This window comes from Siphateles boraxobius, unplaced genomic scaffold, assembly GCF_051911475.1.
Source record: "Siphateles boraxobius isolate OS27281-9 unplaced genomic scaffold, OSU_SipBor_1 41, whole genome shotgun sequence".
Taxonomy (NCBI): Eukaryota; Metazoa; Chordata; class Actinopteri; order Cypriniformes; family Leuciscidae; genus Siphateles; species Siphateles boraxobius.
The window spans coordinates 38,492,356-38,511,271 of NW_027509042.1; the positions used below are offsets into that span (position 1 = coordinate 38,492,356).

At 37.0% G+C, this 18,916-nt stretch overlaps 2 protein-coding genes across 8 annotated transcripts in view; both read right to left on the bottom strand.

The window, feature by feature from the left end:
- Positions 1-364: 364 nt before the first annotated feature.
- On the bottom strand, positions 365-12,992 carry mpp4b (MAGUK p55 scaffold protein 4b). 4 transcript variants are annotated; one of them, XM_077199521.1, is made up of 22 exons: positions 12,656-12,928; positions 11,412-11,537; positions 11,105-11,226; positions 10,940-11,017; positions 10,316-10,399; positions 9,921-10,052; positions 7,855-7,936; positions 7,606-7,691; positions 6,869-6,940; positions 6,096-6,292; positions 5,865-5,923; positions 5,739-5,756; positions 4,885-4,926; positions 4,769-4,789; positions 4,509-4,523; positions 4,311-4,352; positions 3,500-3,679; positions 2,699-2,779; positions 2,524-2,617; positions 2,305-2,413; positions 860-994; positions 365-770 (listed from the first exon to the last, which is right to left on the bottom strand). In XM_077199521.1, exons 2-22 carry the CDS (start codon positions 11,467-11,469, stop codon positions 579-581), a joined length of 1,899 nt encoding a protein of 632 aa, XP_077055636.1. In that variant the 5' UTR covers positions 11,470-11,537; positions 12,656-12,928; the 3' UTR covers positions 365-578. The 4 variants fall into 4 exon arrangements, 2 of the variants coding, with proteins under 2 accessions (XP_077055636.1, XP_077055637.1); XM_077199522.1 differs by lacking the exon at positions 4,509-4,523; XR_013193061.1 differs by lacking the exons at positions 365-770; positions 860-994; positions 2,305-2,413; ... (9 more) ...; positions 6,096-6,292; positions 6,869-6,940 and adding an exon at positions 9,347-9,629 and having other exon boundaries at positions 7,629-7,691; positions 7,855-9,197; positions 12,656-12,992.
- Positions 12,993-14,724: 1,732 nt separating this feature from the next.
- Positions 14,725-18,916, bottom strand: part of als2b (alsin Rho guanine nucleotide exchange factor ALS2 b) — a 35,532-nt gene continuing 31,340 nt past the window's right edge. For all 4 annotated transcript variants that reach the window (XM_077199524.1, XM_077199526.1, XM_077199525.1 and 1 more), the window contains 4 exons: positions 17,824-17,885; positions 17,590-17,739; positions 17,120-17,216; positions 14,725-16,521 (listed from right to left, as the gene is read on the bottom strand). In XM_077199524.1, the coding sequence (XP_077055639.1) occupies positions 16,483-16,521; positions 17,120-17,216; positions 17,590-17,739; positions 17,824-17,885 (348 nt within the window). In that variant the 3' untranslated portion in view covers positions 14,725-16,482. The remainder of the gene's footprint in view (positions 16,522-17,119; positions 17,217-17,589; positions 17,740-17,823; positions 17,886-18,916) is intronic.

Sequence of the window (18,916 nt, forward strand, 5' to 3'; positions counted from 1 at the left end):
TTGATGGGCCCCACTGACTTACATAGTATTTTTTTTTCCAAACTATGGAAGTCACTGTTGACACAACTGTTTGGTTTTTGATATTCTTCAAAATATCTTCTTTTGTGTTCAGCAGAAGAATGAAATTCATACGGGTTTGGAAAAACTTGAGGGTGAGTAAAAAGTACATTTTAAAGTGGATTAAGAGTGCTCGAAAATACTTAATAACAGCTTAAAACACTTGTTTTCTGTAGCTTTTAACCATTGACTGACTGTTTTACAGTATGCCTTATTGAGGTTTATGTTATTTTACAAATGATGTAAAGCACATTGGTCAATGTGTTGTTTTAATTGTGCTATACAAATAAAGTGACATTGACATTAATAAAGGTTTAGGTTTTTATTAATGTTTTCACAAGGGCAAACAAAATGTCAACAAAGTATTGACACTTGAAAAAAACTTTTTTTATAAAGACTTACATTTTTTACAGACAAAACACACATTATTTACACCATAAAAGGTGAAAAAGAAAGTTCATTTATATATCCATCTGCACTCCTATAATATGATCCCTGAGCTCTTCTCGTCCCGTCTCATATTAAGACTGGTCTGTTGGTCTGATCCATGCGGTCGGTACCCACTGTGGTTCATCCTGAGCTCTTCTCACTGCAGTCAGCAGCTGAACACATGCAGCCTGCAGGCCGTCGTTCACGATCACATGATCGAAGAACTGACAGTAATGCTGCTCCATCTTGCGTCCTGCATCCTCTATCTCCTGAAAATCTTCATCCTGTCTCAAGAGAGAGAAAATATAGAGAACAATGGAGGTATAAACTGAAAAGTGAAAACAATGATAAACCGACAAAGATGCAAGCTCACCTTAAAGGGTCGGCTGATGTAGTAATTTGTGATGATATGCGAGTTAATTCGTGTGCGTTTCATCTGCTCAACAGTTGGAGGCTTTATAAAGATGACATACGCCCTCAGCTCTGCGGTCCTCACTGTTTCTAACGCCTGAAGGTCAAGAACAATCGTCAGAGCAAGTCAGGCGTAATTCAGAATATACAACAACTATTGCTTTTTTATTAATTGTTCTTTGGAGAAATGTAAATGGTTTTGCCTAATTCAATTGCAATTCAACTCAAGATTAATTCTATAGCGTTTTACCAATACATGTTGTTTCACATTACAGTATTCTGTTATCAGCAAGAGATGAATGTGTCAATGTAATTTCCATATGGCAGTAATATATAAGCTATATAACTTATAGTCAATAAGATAGTTAGCAACATGTATTCTGTTTGGCAGAAACGTTGAATGTGTTAGGCAGCGATTACAACTTAAGGATAATATATGACAGCATTATTTTTCGATCCAAAGTTGGCATCAGATTATGTAATACATTTTTTTTTACCCGTTTTATCAGCTACTATTTGAAAATCATAAATCTGATTGTTTAGAAAGGTTATGTCACACTTCTCTTACAAGGCTATTATCATTAAATAAACTACAACTAAAACTATTAATTTTTTTTTTTTTAAATATAAATATGAGATGAATAACTTGAAAAAATGAAAATTAGAAATGTTATCTGGGCAACTAACTAAAATAAGTTAAATTGAAACACTAAAATTACTAAATAGAAGTAAATTAAAACGGAACTAATTATAAAAATAAATTAATAAAAATGACAAGTTATAACAAAAGTAATAAAAATGTAACATTAAAATGAAAATACAAAAATAACAGTTAATTCAAAATATTACTAAAAATAGTATTTCATAAGAATAAAATAACAGTTCTGTTCAGCAAGCGGCAAGATTTGAAATTTGAGCACGAGTTACACATCTATGTTTAATATTTATGATTAAAGAACCCATAAAACCAAAATTGACAATTCTTGTTTGTTTATTTTGTAATAGAATTTTGCAGTATTTATTATAAATGATTTATCCGTGCATATGCATATTATTTTTATTCATGTGCGCTCATCTTTAATCAAAAAAACTTCCCCTCTCTCTTGCAGCAACATCTCTTCTATGATGATATGTTTATTGACGTGAGGGCGGAACAACCTGTCAATATCATGAGATCCACCAATAGCAAACCACAACCATCCAATCAATACCGGATGGATAAAATCAAGTCCTGGCCTACATTTTGTCTTGTTCAAGAAGCCGATTCACTCGGATATACATGACACTAGGGAAGAAAAAACGATTGCAGCTGCCGTTTCATGCCGACTTTAAGGGATTGTTCACATTCCTAACATTAAATATTAGCAAACACCACTAATAACAACAGATGAGATGAGAAAAACTCACATATGGCTCAATGTCAATCACACAGATCTTCTCACTTGCCAAAACATCTTTAATCGCATCCACACTAGTGCCATAGAGATGACCTCTCAACTCCCCAAACTCAATGAACCTGAGGAACAAAGAGGAAAAGTGTCACTGACCTATTTAGGATTAAGAAAAACATTTTGTCAGATATTAACAGTATGAATATACACACACACACAAGTATATTTAGACCACCTGTGATTGCAGACCATGGTGTCAAACTGCTTTCGGCTGATAAAGTGATATTCTCTGCCAGATTCCTCATGGCATTTGGGTGGCCTTGTGGTATCTGAGTGTAAATAAAAGTTAGACATCTTCAAAATCAGTACAGTTGTATCACACAAAGTCATATTTTTAGTATGAAACTCACGAGGAATGGCTCCTTGGTAGACCTTTGGATTGATCTCAATTAGCCTCCTGCGCAATTCGTTCACGCCGACACCGGACGGACCTGATGGCATATCATATTCATACATGATCACGTGCAAACAGGAATGGAGCTACACAAAGTTGTACAAGATCAACACTACCGGTGAAAAGTTTGGGTCAGTAAGATCTTTTAATATTTTTGATATATTATATTATATCTCTAATGCTCACCAAGTCTGCATTTATTTCATCAACAATACAGTAAAAAAAGTAATATTGTTTAATTTAAAATAACTGTTTTGTATTAAATATATATAAAATTTAAGTGGAAACGATACTTTTTAGGATCCTTTGATAAATAGAATGTTCAAAAGAACAGCATTGTTGTGAAAGAGAATTTGTTTTAACATTATAAATGTCTTTACTGTAATTTTTTATCCTTGCTGAATAAGTGAATCTTATTTACAGAAAACTTTTGCATGGCAGTGTATCATGTTTTCCACAAAAATATTGTAAGCAACAAAAACTGTTCTCAACATTATAATAATAAGAAATGTTTCTTGAGCACCAAATCAGCGTATTAGAATGATTTCTGAAAGGTCATGTGACACTGAAGACTGGAGAAATGCAGCTGAAAATTCAGCTTTGCATCATAGGAATGTAATATTTCACAATATTACTCTATTTTGAAGAAATAAATGCAGCCTTGGTGAGCACAAGACTTCTTTCAAAAACCAAAATCTGTTAAATTTTTGACCTGTAGTATATATGTGTATTTTGCTGCTGATTTTATCCCACTCACCCATCAGTGCTATGAGGCGGTGTGTGTGCTCTGGATGGTGCTGGTACCGCACCACCTCCTCATAAGGGTTGACCAGGGAACTGTAACAGCTTGTGGGACAGCGCATGGTGCAGAACTGGGACGTTCCAAAAGCCTGACTTCTCCGCCGCCGACAAAGACGCAGACTTCGTCGAAAACCGGCTGACATACACACCATAAGATGTACAAAGAATAAAAGCACATTAAGAAATGCAAACAGTTATATGGTGCTACGGAATCAGGAACAGATACTTAAAGGGATAGTTCACCCAAAAATCCTTAATTACATACCCTAATGTCGTTCCAAACCCGTAAGATTTTTGTTCATATACGGAACACAAATGAAGATCTTTTTAATGAAATCTGAGTTTTCGGTCCCTCCATTGACAACTACACAACTACCACTTTAACACTTCAGAAAGTCCATAAAGAGATCGAAAAACTAATCCATGTGAATTGAGCGGTTTTGTTCAAATTTTCTGAAGAGACACGATCGCTTTATATGATGAACACATTTAATTTAAGTTTTTATTCACATGTAAACATTGATCGGCGAACATAAACATAAGCTCAACCATAGTTGTTTGATGCGCAAGAACGAACCTCATTGGTTCTTGCAGAAGCTCAAACGTGCTGCGTAACACAAGAATGAACCTCATGAACCTACAACCTAGACGTGGATAAACTAACCAAAGTTGCCATTATCAGGTCAGTGTTTGTGATGCTGTGAACCATCTAATCTGCTGTGGTAAATATAAACCAGTAAATCTTGTAATATCTGAGAGACACTCACTCAGATAAATCCCCTCAACGTTCGTGCTGAATTCACTCTCCTCTGAAACACATCACAAGACACAGTTTATATTTGAACATATCCAGAATCATTTTCAGTGACTTAATGAAAAAAAGGAGCAAATCAGCACAAGCAATGGTAATTTATATTAAACTTAAGGATTTCTATAGTAATGTAATGTGTTATATACACACTCACCATCCTTTAGCTCTTCTGATGAATCATCATGAAGTAATCAGCAACGTAAGTTATCAAAGACAATATTTTAAAGTATTTAAAGATGCACTCAATGTTGTAGCACACTTCATCTTTAACACCATAATATCATCATTTGTACACAAATCTTGTTATTGCTATAGTCACAGAAATATTTTTGTTTGGGGGTCAGTACCGTTAAACATTGACTCTAAACCCTAATTCAGAATTTTTTTCTCCTGATATGTTCAGGACTTACCTACCAGATTCAAACGCCTCCTCATCTGTGCACAGGGAGCAAAAACACACAAGTGTAAGTTTAACAAGCATTATATAGATACGGTTTTAATACTCATTTAAATCAGACAAGAAAACTTACCTGCTTCTACACATTTCTCATCTATGGCAATCATGTCATCCTCTTGGGGGAAGGAAAAAATAATCACCAGCGATGAGTCTATGGTCTTTTTCACATGCAGTGTGTAAGCTTTAGCATTACATGATTTTGTTTTTTGGGGGGTTCCATTAAAAATGGACATAAATTATAAAATGGTTTTCTAATTCACATGAGGAGGATCACATTTACATCCAGGAGTAATTCCTCTACACGGAAATAAAATCTCAAAATTTCAATTTTTTTTGCACTTTCTATTCATCATAGAATCCTGCAAAAATATAGCATGGTTTTCACATATTTTCTGCACCGACACTTCTTCTAAACTCGTATTGTATGTCCACTCTATTTGGGTGGGAAATATGAATACTGTAACCTGTTAAAGGGACAATTCACCCAAAAATGAAAATTCTGTCCTTGATTACTCTCCCTCATGTCGTTGCAAACCCATAAGACTTTTGTTCATCTTCAGAACACAAATAAAGATCTTTTTGATGAAATCTGAGAGCTTTCTGTCCCTCCACTGACAGCTACGCAACTACCACTTTTGACTCTTCAAAAAGTTCATAAAGATTTCGTAAAACTAATCCATATGAATTGAGTGGTTTAGTCTGAATTTTCTAAAGAGACTCGATCACTTTATTTGATGAACAGATTTAATTTAGTCTTATTCACATCTTAAAAAGATCTTCATTTGTGTTCCGAAGATGAACAAAAGTCTTACCGGTTTAAAACTAAAGAGGTTGGGCAATTAATGACAGAACTATCCCTTTGAAATTAATTCTGAAAGAAATTCAAATTCAAGAACAGACCTGTGTATTTCTAGACTAAATGCTCACCTTCATCCACAGTACTCACTGCAGGTTAGCATGGAAACAAAAGATAACCAATACATAACAGCTTAATTAAACACATACTGAATAAATGCAAATATAAAACAATAACAGCATTTATAATTTACTCACAGGTTTTGCCACAAGTGTGAGGATGATAGGGCTGAGACCACCAGAACTCTTTCTGCTTCCTACAAACGCACACACAATCGTTTTTGGCTTTTAAAATTGGGGACAGCAGTGATTATCAGCATAATCTCAAATCACATTTAAGTCAGCTGCCAAATCTCATCACATCATAGCCTATCCAGATGTGTAATTATTCAGTCACCGACCTTTAACCCCTGACTACTTAGAACTGACCTTTTCAGCAAGTGTGTGGAAGGAATGAGGCCAGCGCAGGCAGAGACGCTGGGTAGTTTTACTGCCTGCCACCAAAGGGTGTCCGACTGATCCACAATCTCTAGGATATCTCCCTTCCGGAACGCCATGCCGGCATCTGCGCAGGGAATGGAAGGGTCCACATGGGGATTGAAGTCCACCATGGCTCGCATATACAGCTTGTGAAAAGAGAGCAAAAGTCATAATATTTAGTTTACAGACATAGATCTATACAATACACATTGACACTTAGCATGTAAATAATCATGTATAATTATTTATTCCAAGTTGTTATAAAATGTTTTAAATCCTATTAGTGTGATCTAATAACTAGTCAAGTAAAAACAATAAACTGATTTCACTTCCAGAACATTCGTCATACAGAAAATGAAAGCTGAGACTAATGCATTGCATTTTGGGATACACCATTCTGCAGATTTTGGAAAAATTAAGTAGTGTGGTATTATCAGTTACACTCTATGGGTCGCTGTTTTGCTTTTGTTTTACAAAAAAACAGTTATGGGCAGCTGCTGCTGATTGATTCCTGCCTTTTTTTTTTTTTTTAAATACACATATATTAGTGACAACAAGGACAGCCCTGTTTGGTCTTGCACCTCCTCCTGCTTTTTTAGAAACTACTGGCTATCCAACTATACTACTTAATCCACCTATACTACTTGATTCCTGCCTTATCATCGGGTATTCCATGCTATTTCTGTTATAGACTAATCAAGTGTTGACATTTGATAGCTCACCATGGTTTGGTTGTTGACTGGCCTGTCAGTGATGGGAACCACCTTAAACATCATGGTTCCATGGGAGTGAGCCTGAAATGAAGACACACTACTTCATGAATTTTGATTTATCATAATTTTCTTTTTCTTTTCCTTTAAATTAAATGAGAATAGCTTTGTTGTTTGGTACAGTAAAACCAAACGGTTTGACTCTGAGATAAAGAGAGTTATTTATTATTACCCAGAATAACACTTTGCATTGGTTATGGATATATATATATATATATATATATATATATATATATATATATATATATATGTTATTTGTTGTAATTTGGATATATATTATGGATGTGTCTTGCTGGTCCAAAGTGGTTTAGGGCTGGTCTAGCCAGTACTCTCGAATTAAAAATTAAAAAGTTAGTCAAGATGGTCTTGCTGGTTAAGCTAGTGTAACGGATGCCAGTTGGCAAGAGCTGTACTGGCAAACCTCACTCTCCTGGCCTCAAGAGGCACACTAGCAACTGACTATTGTTAGCCTGCTTGCCTCTCATGCCATCAGTTGCCGGTTCGGGCCCTTCTTAAAGTGGGCCGAGCAGAATAGGTCACATTGGTGCCGTGACCCGGAGGGAAGTGAGGTTTAAGAGGTTGAGTGTCACAAAGGTCAGCTGCTACGGGCTATTACCGAACCTGTTATCTAAACAGCAAGAGGACACACAACATATAATATACACTGATATGAGTGAGTGTGTACTAACCAGAATTTGTATGATCTGTTCTGGTTCCAGTCCAAACACAGGATTACCGTTTACTTCCACCAGCCTATCACCAGCATGCAAAAGACCTTCAACAGGAAGCACATAGACAAGAATGGAGACTCCATGAGACATGTAATATAGACATGTAATATAGACATAGAGAGTATGTGATAGTTGTGTATGGCATATCAGAGACACAAATAGGGAAGAGAGGTTCAGAAAAAAACAGTACAGTCAGGGATTTCTCACCACTGCGGTCAGCCAGACCTCCATGTATAACCCGAGCAATGTATATTTCTCCTGTCACATCATCTCTCCTGATTGTTGCTCCCTAAAAAAGCAGATATCAATGCAAATATCAACAAGGCATAATTCGATATGCATCAAGCACAAAACATGCATTCATCAAACAGCATAGCTACATCTGATGGAAGTGGCAAGCCAGGAACATTGTTCAATGACAAACTGAACTGCAATGTTACATGAAGAGAAAGAGAAAAAAGTCAAAAGAAGAATCAAATAACAAAAAAGAGAAAATATGATCTGATAAGGGATAGAGTCATGGAGATGATGAAGATGTTAAACCAATGAGAATGACCAATGAGAAAACAATACATCACTTCCAAAACGGTAGGACAAGCACTAATGTGACAATGGTAATGTCAAGGCCTGGTGGTGAGTGGTGACATGTAAAAACACACATATTAAATATTTGAAAGACCTGCATGCTTGAGACAGCAAGAATCTGAAAGGATGTTCATAACGTAGAAAGTGGAAGTAGCCTCATTCTTTTTTCTTATTTTTCTTCTTCTTCTGGTTAAATAAACACCCAAATGTGCTTCTTTTCACTTTGTGGTTTTGAGCAGGGCTGGATGTCAAGGACCCATTGGTCATCCAGTCCTGTACATCAACCTGTCTCCTTTGAGAAGATAGTGATGGCTTTGTTTTGGGATTAAATGACCTCCCCTTTGATAGCACTGGGTGTTCCAGCAGAGTGATGGCAGATGAGGAAGAAGAGGAGGAGGAGGAGCAGGAAGGACAACGAGAAAAGCGAGAGGAAGAACCAATAGCGGGACTAGTGGGAACACTGAGCGATCTGCTACCCGTCTGATTAACCCTTGTACATGCAGTCTCAGCGCAATTTGGAGACACTGAATTTGTGTTGCTTGTGGATACTTGCTCGTGGAGCTTCTCTATTACATGTGTTAGCATTGTCAAAGCCTGAGAATTCTCCTGCACACTCTCAGATATGCGTTCAGTAGCAGCGGCCATCCTCTCACCAAGCAAGTGGACGTTTTCAGAACTGCGCTTTATGCAGCTGGTGGCCTGCTGCAATGTACTCTGCAATTCATCCAGACCTTCCTCCTTTGCCAGCCTTGTATGGGAGCATGTGATGGTCTCCCCTACCTGACGACAGTGCATTGGGCTTGGGGGAGCAGTTCGGGCATGAGGGGTTGTTCTAGAAGGTTCCGAAGGAGGATGATAGCAGCAAGATGATGAGGAAATCCATGGGGAAGGTTGGGAGAGTGTATGTGGCACAGAATTAGCAACATCACACTCCTCCCCATTGTCTAAATCCTCAATCAAATTGTCTTCAGAGAAAGAATGAGTAATGAATTGTGAAATGGATGAAGACAAGAAAACAAAGAACACTAATTAGATGATTCTTTCAGGCATACATGTCGGAAATCTTGATGAATGTAATAATGGGAATCTCCAAATCCACAGTTTTGCTCCTTACCAATCACAACTGTGCTACAGACACAAGGGGTGGAGCAATTGAGGCTCTGTTTCCATAATGCATTGCTCTGTCGGCAACTGCCAAAAGTGTTGCAGAGGTGTGCAGCATTGGGATCAACAACACTTGGGGACACACTCTTGGTGGATATGGAACCACCCACCCGGGGACCTTCCAACTTGGCATCTAAGCCTCCATCCAGCCGTCCCCCAGCTGAGAAGATTCCATGGTGGGTTGCTTCCCTTAAAGTTTCCCAGTGGCTTTGAAACCTTCTTCCAGTTCTGGTCTATCCATGACAACACACAGCTCACAGTTACCAATCGGGAACACTTTACAAGATCAGCTATTAGTGAGATTTAAAAAAAAATAAAGTAACAAACTAACTAATATATAATAAACACAAGAAGAAAGAAGTTTTTAAATCACTGGCAGTCTTTACCGTTGTACCTTTTTGCCATGCTTATCTGAAAGAAAGGCTCCAGCAATGTACATTAAAAGAGCCCAAATAAATCACAGGACAGGTCTGTAAAAGCAAGTCTTAGATTTGCCTGCCACTCCTTTTTCTGGTCATGCTCACCAGAGGCTGATTGTTTTTGACTAAGCAAACAATCCTCATGGCTTCCTCATCTTCAGGCAGGTCTTTTGGCAGTGCTGGCAGATCTGGCTCATAGTCCCTCAGACTTACTGTGTCATGAGCCGAGAGGAGAGCCTGAAAAATAGATGTGGTTTTTATTATTTTTATGGTCGACAAAACATTGCACACAACTAATTAAATAACGAAAGTGTATATCTTTAAAAACGTAAAAGAAACATAACAACGACTCCCAAAATCTATCGGTCCCTAAAGTCTGGCCTGAGAATTCGAAAAGTTTCTGTTATGTAGAGAGTGTTGGCCAAAAAACAAATTACTTCGTCCCTCTAAACCGCTTACTGTTTTAAAAACTTAATTGTAACTTTAGAAAGAATGCTCACCTGAAGGTGGGGTTGACTGAGGAGGGCATACAGTTCTCGAGCTTCATTTGAGGGGTTTGGGACTGCAAGCAGGTCAGACAGAACCTAGAGTTCCAAAACAAGAGTCATGACTTATTAGGAAACCAAAATGTATTAGCAAAAAAGTTGGAGTCAAGACCAGACTCCCTAAAACCAAGACATCTAACAGACCCTGTTAGACAGAGATGGCAACTCCAGCCCTCAAGATTCATTGCCCTGCAGAGTTTAGCTCCAATCCAAATCAAACACAACTGCCTCTAATTTTCAAGTAACTCTAATTTATTTGGTTATATTAGATTGACAGTGGACCTTGAGGCCCAGAGTTGCCAGCCCAGCTCTAAGACCTAGATCCAGACCCCCAAAGGCCCAGACCAGCATTTGACATCACAAGCCCCAGATTCAGCCCAAAACCTAACCCCAAAGTCACAAACTGGTGTCAAGAGGTCTTAAGACCAAGACCACAAGATCAAGACTCCCGATTGGTACAATCTGCAAGTCCTCAGTCACACAAAGAGATCAAGCCATTGAAGAAGTATAAACAGAAAGTACATGGTATGACCAGACCGAACTATGGTGAAAATTAAGGACAGTGAGAGTAGAGCTGACCTGTAGTGAGAGTCCAGACGAATAGGAGAGATACGGCCTAGCTGGACCGTTTATGTGCCTCTGTAGACATTCATACACCTTCAGAGGGAAAAATAAATAAATAACGATGAACCCTGACCTATAACTCACTGTTAATACTATAAGTTTATGTAGGATGGACTCTACCTTTAGTAGAGACTGCAACCAGGGGGCATTGAGGAGACCGTGCAATAGTTCAGCTCCATTTATATCTTTATTGATAGAACCCCTCACCTCAGCAATCACAAGTGCTAAGATCTGTGTCAGGCCTGTAACATCCAAAGCAAACACCTTAGAACTTTAAGCTTGTTGGGTACATGCCAGTTATGCTGAATGGCTTCTTTAGCAGCTATAGTAACTTTAATATTATTATGTTGCAAATCAGCTAGACAAAACAAAAATTTAAGTTTGCAGCTTCCAAATTTAAGTAGTTACTTGTATTGCAGTTTCTTACCTTTGTCTCCAATCTCCAGTGGAGCCGAATCTTGATCATTCTCCACGTTTGGTATCATTGTCAATCCAGGAGGGTTTTGATGTTCAGGGAATAACCGAACGATGCACTGATCCTCAACATATACAGCTGCAAGAAAACCCACATGAACTCAAGTACAACTGCTGATCAGTTATTGCCTGTTATTTCCAAGTGAATTAAAAACTCTGTAGAAATGTCATGTTTTACAAAAGCACCGTAACCCTTAAGTAGACCATAAAACCATCGGCGCACTGATGGTCTCTATGATCTACTTAAGCTTACAATGCTTTTGGGAAATGCAGTATCAACCTTTTTGTAGTTGTAAATACAATTCCTGTTTCCTGGCTTACCTCACACATACTTCATAATGAGTTAGATATGCACTTAGAATCTTTACAGAGAAATAATGGTGGTGGTTGTTTTTGGATGTGTGGCTTACAGATCAGGACTGGTATCCCAAAGTTTGTAGATTCAAACTCAACAAGGATCATCATTGTGCTCTTCGGCGAGGCAGTTAACCATAGTTTGGTCCATTTGGACTGTCCTTGTCATTAGTGTCCTATACTTTGAATAAAAGTGTCAAGATTTTCTTAGATTTCAAAATGGCAATCCAGAAATCCAAGAATGGAGGGGGTCCATAAATGCCCTTGTCACGGTTTTGACCTTGAGCAAAGCACTTAAGTACAGGTTACTCCAAAGGACTTTTCCTGGTTATAAGTACACCCTTAGTGGTTCTAGATAAAAACACATCTGCTGCATAAACAATAACCAAAAGATCACATGAAAGACTGCAACATAAATATCTCAACAGGATTCGTTATGAACACTGTAGGGTTTGCAGATCTTTAGAACAAAACAGGTGCACATAATTATCAGACTTTATAACTTAAACGGGTTTGACATAAAACTGTATTTTCAAACATGCTTCTTTTTGAGAGTTACTGTCCTTTTAAACGTGGTTTTAACTCTGTGTTTCTGTATTTGAGTCAATTTGCATAGCCAAATCTGATTCTTGACTGAAGGATATGTATAGAATGTACACATTACATTGCTGAATACCAACTGGAGCATCCCAGAAATACACACAAGGAGGGGTTTAACGATTACAGTGAATAAAAAGCCTACTACATTTGTCCCGCAGGGAGCTTCCTTATAGATAAGCCTGGAAAGCAAGAACCACAAACTCACATCCAGGCAGAGACTTAGTAGCAAATCCTGTCACTTACCTCCCTCTTCCCTCACGTTCAGTTCGTCTTCTCAGTTTAGATCCCAGTTTAGAATTTAACACACTGACGAGCTTCTGAAGAGGATATAGTTTGCATGATAACGGTCAGTTTTAACTTTCTCAAATATGATGGTACAAACAGAAGAATAACGTGGATAGTATTCCATAACAGAGCACAGAAAAGTCCTCTTGGAAAAAAGAAGTGTAATCCCTCTCTATCCTGCTTAATCCCTCACAAGCAAATGAGTCAGCTGGGGAGAGAGAGTGTGTAGGAATGTGAGAGAGGAAATTAGGAAGGGAGGGATTGGACAGTCAGGGTGTGTCTAAGAGGGAATGTGTCTCCTTTCATATTCTTTCAAACATCATTCTATCACAAAACTCCAGTTTTTCAGATGTTAATTCATCATAACATGTTGATCATTACTCACCCACTGCATGAGATACAGAACACATCTCTCTTTTTCTCTCTCTTCCGCTGACCCACTCACACATTTACCAGCTGATGATCCCACACTGAATACATTCTGCGTCACATACACACACGTACATGTAATCCTCTTGATTAAAACAGTGGAGTGAATGACACACTGACTTGTTATTTTTATTCTCATCACACTTTTTTTTACATTATATCTTTTAAAATAAAATTGTACATGACAGATCAGGGCTAGTTGCCACAGGGGTTTATCTCAGAAACGTTTTGAGCCAGAATTTCAGTTGCATAAACACCTGCTTTAGTAAGTTTCTTATTTTATATTAAATTCTATTTTTGTTGTTTTGAAAAATGACTTGTCTTGATTTGAAAAAAAAAAATCAATAATTTAAAGTAACTAAAAGTAGTTAACCAAACAGTGAAATTCTGTCATTATTTACAATGAAGGTAATTGGGGTCAAATGTTGTTTGTCAATCTTTATTTTGTTCACTGCAAAAGAAAGAAAATTATACAGGTTTTAAACAACGTGATTGTGAGTAAATGAATTTTGGCTGAACTTTCCCTTTAAGTGGCACTAAATCATTGAAATGGCCGATTTCTTTCACTTCCTTTTATTAATCGTTTCAATTTGAAGAAATTGGGACTTCTAACAGTTTTAAAAGTAAAGTCTTTTTAACACAACATGACCCAGAGCATTGTTATACTGTTAAGCAGATGCCTATCAACTCATCTCTGGGTAAAAGCAGACTTTTTAATATATTGAAGTGCCCCATGCTTAAAAGTGTTGTATGCAGACATGAGCTGATTGGGGGAAACTGTATCCATTTCCATGATATGTTACTTCTCTTCCCTCTCTCTACCACCCTATAAAACCAGTTTTAAGTGAAAAGGATAAAACAGAAGCTGATACTAACCCTTTAAGGCCAGTCTAAAGCAGTCGTTCCAAAGATGTGTCAACATTCCTCCATTCTGACAAGGCTGAAAACACAAATATTAAAATACCACAAACCATTTAATCAGACATAGGATAACAAATAAATAAGCTTATCAACTTTCATAGAGAGTAGAAACACTTACCTAATCCATTGGTCAAGCATCCGATCAAATGATGTGCTAATTGGAAGCTATTTTGGAGATTATACAGAAACAACATGACTTTGAAATTATTTTTGCCAGTAAAATATTCAAATTTTCATTTAATTTCATTTTCCCCCTCAAAAACAAAGTTCAATTGTTGATGATGAGGTTTTAACAGCTTAATGCTGCCACTTCAGTGGAAACAGACAACTAAAAAAAATTGATTTTGGTTTATTAAGAACCAGCTATTTTTATGGTAACAGTTTATTATGGTCCACTTTAGACGTTGAGACATATGGTCCACTTTAGACTTTCTGAAGTACTATAAAGTGACTAACTTTGCAACATGACGACTTATTCTACTAATCCGAACTTAACCGTCTACTATACTAATACTCTAATAGTTTGTTTACATGTAGTTGCAAAATTACTCCTAGTTAGTAGAATGCCTAAAAATGAGCCATCGAAATAAAAGGTAACTTTTTTTTTATTCAAACCCCCCCAAAAAGTTTTGGAAACAGCTGTAATAAAAGGCCAAGTAGGAGAGTCAAAACAACCATTTTAATTTCCAATCATTGTTTTATTGCCATCTATCTGAATTAAGTCAGTAAACAATTTGAACTTACAATATTCTTCAAAACCGAAACTTTATACATACTTACACACATACGCACATTCAAACACAGGTTAATATGCACACCTTGGTTCAGCCTAGAAAAACTGGTGTGGAAATACAAACTGTAACTTCCTGTACGCAAAGTACATGAATCGTTATATTCATGCAACATCTCATGTGTCAATGGTTGCAAACATCAACAGTCCTTCGCCGTAACAGTTTGCACGATTACGTTTAGTAACATACAATCACACACTAGCATCCAAATCCTGATCTCTTATCCTCGGAAATGGGTTTTCTGGCCATTTATTCGAACTCACTGTCCTTCTGGTGCTCTGTACGTGATATACCCTGCAGATTATCTATGTCGCTCAGATTATCTGTGCTGCAGCCAGATCTAACCATCAAATAAATAAAACAATGTCAATAAAAGGAAATAATGCATTAGGTATATTTAAAACGTGTCACTCAACTCAAAGCTATTGCTAGGTAAAGAGATGTATTGACACACATCCATAACACTGTCAGAGGCACTTTTAAGAACACTTCATGAGAAAGAACTGATTTTAGCAGTGAATACTACAGTGCTTGCCTATGTAAAGTGACCTTTCTGCAGTAAAACAGAGAAAATAAATCTCATGACCAAATTAGTTTAGCATGCAAATTGTGGCTTGTTGCTTTTTTCCAGTGGGCCAGTGACATCCACTGAAAAACTTAAACACTGCCGACAGTTACTCTGAGATGCAGAAAAAGTTGAAACCATTTCAAGTGTTTTCTGAAATAAAGGCTTCAGAAAACTGACTATAAGAATACTTAAGAGTGCATCACAAAAAAAAAAAAATGCTGGAAACTGTAGTGCAAGTGCATATAGAAAGAACAAAAACATTTGTGTTGACCCACAAACACTTTCTATTTCTTAGTGTCAACCGTTTAAAATACCAAGTTCAATTTGGCTGAACAAAGAAGCTGGTAAACAAAGACTTGTACATAATAACGCAGGTCACCATCCCTGCACAGTTGGTTAAGAAAGCTCAAAATAGATCAGACGTCAGCAATAAAAGTTACAGCCCACGTTTTGTGTTTCTTTTCATGGACATTCAAGCCAAGAAGCAAATCATTTTTTCATTTATGTGAGCAGATTCATGATTTAGGTCCATGGCAGTGTGCTGTTTGCCATGATGAATGATGTAATACGATCAGGAAAATGTAGTAGTTTACTTCAAAGATGGAGGTAGATTGCAACCATTATTTCAGATGGCTTACAGTACACTAATGAACTTCATACATCATTAATCGACAACTGACACTGGATCGACCAGTGTGTGCTTGAAGGGAGAGGTGACATGCAGTTAAACGTCATACATTCTGAGCCAATGAAGTACAGGCTCTTTAATAAAAGAACAATTTGTAAATGTGTATCTGTAGCATGATGGAATGGCAGCAGTTAAAACGCCACAATGATGGCTTTTTGAGCGAGGAAGACACAAAAATGTTACGAATAAATGTTAATAAACGCCAGACCAAAGTCTGACTTGCACATAAACGGGACTGTTTGAATAATGGAGTCACAATTCACCGGCCATGTGATCCAGGCTCGGAACATGATTGGCTCCTCACACATCAAGTCTGTTTCTTGAACACTATTGGCTGGTCCGTTTGTCAGTCATTGCACTGCATTACCAGATGGGTTTGGAGAGATCATTACGTGACCTTCTCGTGCTGGATTTGATAGTAGCATGCCTGTACAAAGCAAATCAGATAAATCATGTTTAAAAAATGTCATATTTAATTAATATTTAAAGACCACTGAGGCAGTTTATGATTAGTTGTCTGTTATTAAACAACTTTTACATTCTATAGGTGCGATGTTCAGCAAAATTTTTACGGATGAAATCCAGTCATTTGAAAGAGAATCCACGTGATTGGGAATATCATGTGAGGGCAAAGGATTTCTATACGCAGATTTCTCAAAGGGTTCAAGTTGGTCATGCGGATTCACCAATAGAAAGTTGCTTGGTTTGAAAGTGACTTCATGCATCGCTACACTACTGAAAATTGACAGTGGACCTTTTTTTGCTCACAAAATTTGGCCAATCTGGCAGCTTGAAAGAACTTGTCTGCAATAGTGATTTTTTGGTATAGCAAAACAAATTTGATATTTGGCTCAATGTGACCACATTTTAACACTGCATGGTTTCACACTGTATAATCTTTCTGATTATATTTTTCTTAACTCAATAAAGTGTTAACACCCTGATATAAATATATATACAAATAAATGTTGCTTTAATTATAGCAAAAGTTAAATATAGTGTAAAAACCCTTATATGCACTATACCTTGAGTGTGGTAAACATGATGCCATGCTCTCCATGTTGTACACATGGATCCATTAGGTCCTCAATGAGACTGACCTCTGATCCCAGATTCCTTATCCTGAAGAAAACAACAGTTGTCAAACAAAACAATTTTCTTGTTATTTTCTGTCGTAAGCATATGCTGATAAAAAAAGACTGTCTAAAAGGAACACAATAATTTATAAAGATTTCTGAAGGATCACGTGACACTGAAGACTGGAGTAAATTCCGCTTTGCATCACAGGAATAAATTACATTTTAAAATATATTAAAACAAAAAGCTGTCATTTTAAATTGTACAATTATTTCACAATACCTATTGTTTTTACTGTATTTTTGATCAATTAAATGTAGACTTGGTGAGCATAAGAGAAAGTTTTACAAAAGTTGTGTACGATACATGCATATTCCAAAAAAAGGGTGCATTAGAAACCCTGTGATCTCATCCTTACCGTGCACGCAGAACAACAAAGAGGAAGACAGGAAACAGGTCATCCATAGACCACAAGAAATCCTGTTTCAGGAGAGTAAGGACTTGCTGGGTTATCTCCTCAAAGGTCAGCTGGATGACCTGAAGCTTATCTGAGGGGGTGAAAGTTGTGCTGTCGAAATAAAAAGAGAAAAAAACCTTGAAAACAACATACCAGAGAGAGAAACTACAAAAGTAAAAAAAAAAAATCTCCAACCTTATTTGCTGTAAAGTCTCAACCGCTGAGGCAAAACAGGCGTCTTTTGTGCTTGAGAGAACCTACACCCAAAATATTTCCATGAATATTGCTTCACGTTCCAGGTTCTTATTTCAGGTATAATCAGCATATCGCCTTCAATGAGAGATTAATGAGACGTTTTAAAGTGCCCCTATTATGCTATTTTTAAAGGATTCTAATTTTGTTTTGGAGGTCTCTTACAACAGGTTTACTTGCATCCAAGGTCAAAAACACTTTTGTGTACTCATACATTGCAGCATGACCTCTTTTCTCACAGTGTCTGAAACGGTTCAATAAAAGATTCGGCCCCGGTTCTAGAGGCTTCCACAGCACTTATATACAGTGATACGAACAGTAACGATGGAATTATTTTTACAGTATCAATTCAAGCCCAAGTCATCATCATTAGGAAGTGCACACAAAGTGTATTTGCTTTGTTTTAATTACAACCCCAACTGTTGTTCGCAGCCAATGAAGACCAGTGTTGGGGGTAACATACTTCAAGTAATCTGAATTATGTAATCAGATTACTCTTCAAATAACTAGTGAAGTAACACATTACTTTTAAATTTACTACAAAATATTTTAGTTACTTTTTCAAATAAGTTATTTTCCCATGTATTGACTGACACCTCTCCTGTCCCCATGTTGAGAGAAATTATGAGTAAGTGCAGAGGCGTTGTGTGCGCTGTGTGAACATGATGCTTAATGTAGTTCTAGACTAAATGTGAACTTGCATATACTTATACTTATACTCTCACTTGCACAAAAACAGATTAAGTATTCCTCAAAATTAATAAACATAATGAATCAGAATATTACGCAAACCAGCAATTATGTTAAATAACACAAATATACTTTATGTATTTAATCTCACTTTATTAACCAGTGTCTTTGGTGCTGACCTGAAAAAGCAACGCTTCAGTAAAGTAACACATTACTTTCCATAAAAAGTAACTAAGTAACACAATTAGTTACTTTTTAGGGAGTATCGTAATATTGTAATTAATTACTTTTAAAAGTAACTTTTCCCAACACAATGCACATTTTTGAACAAACCTATGTACGTTCC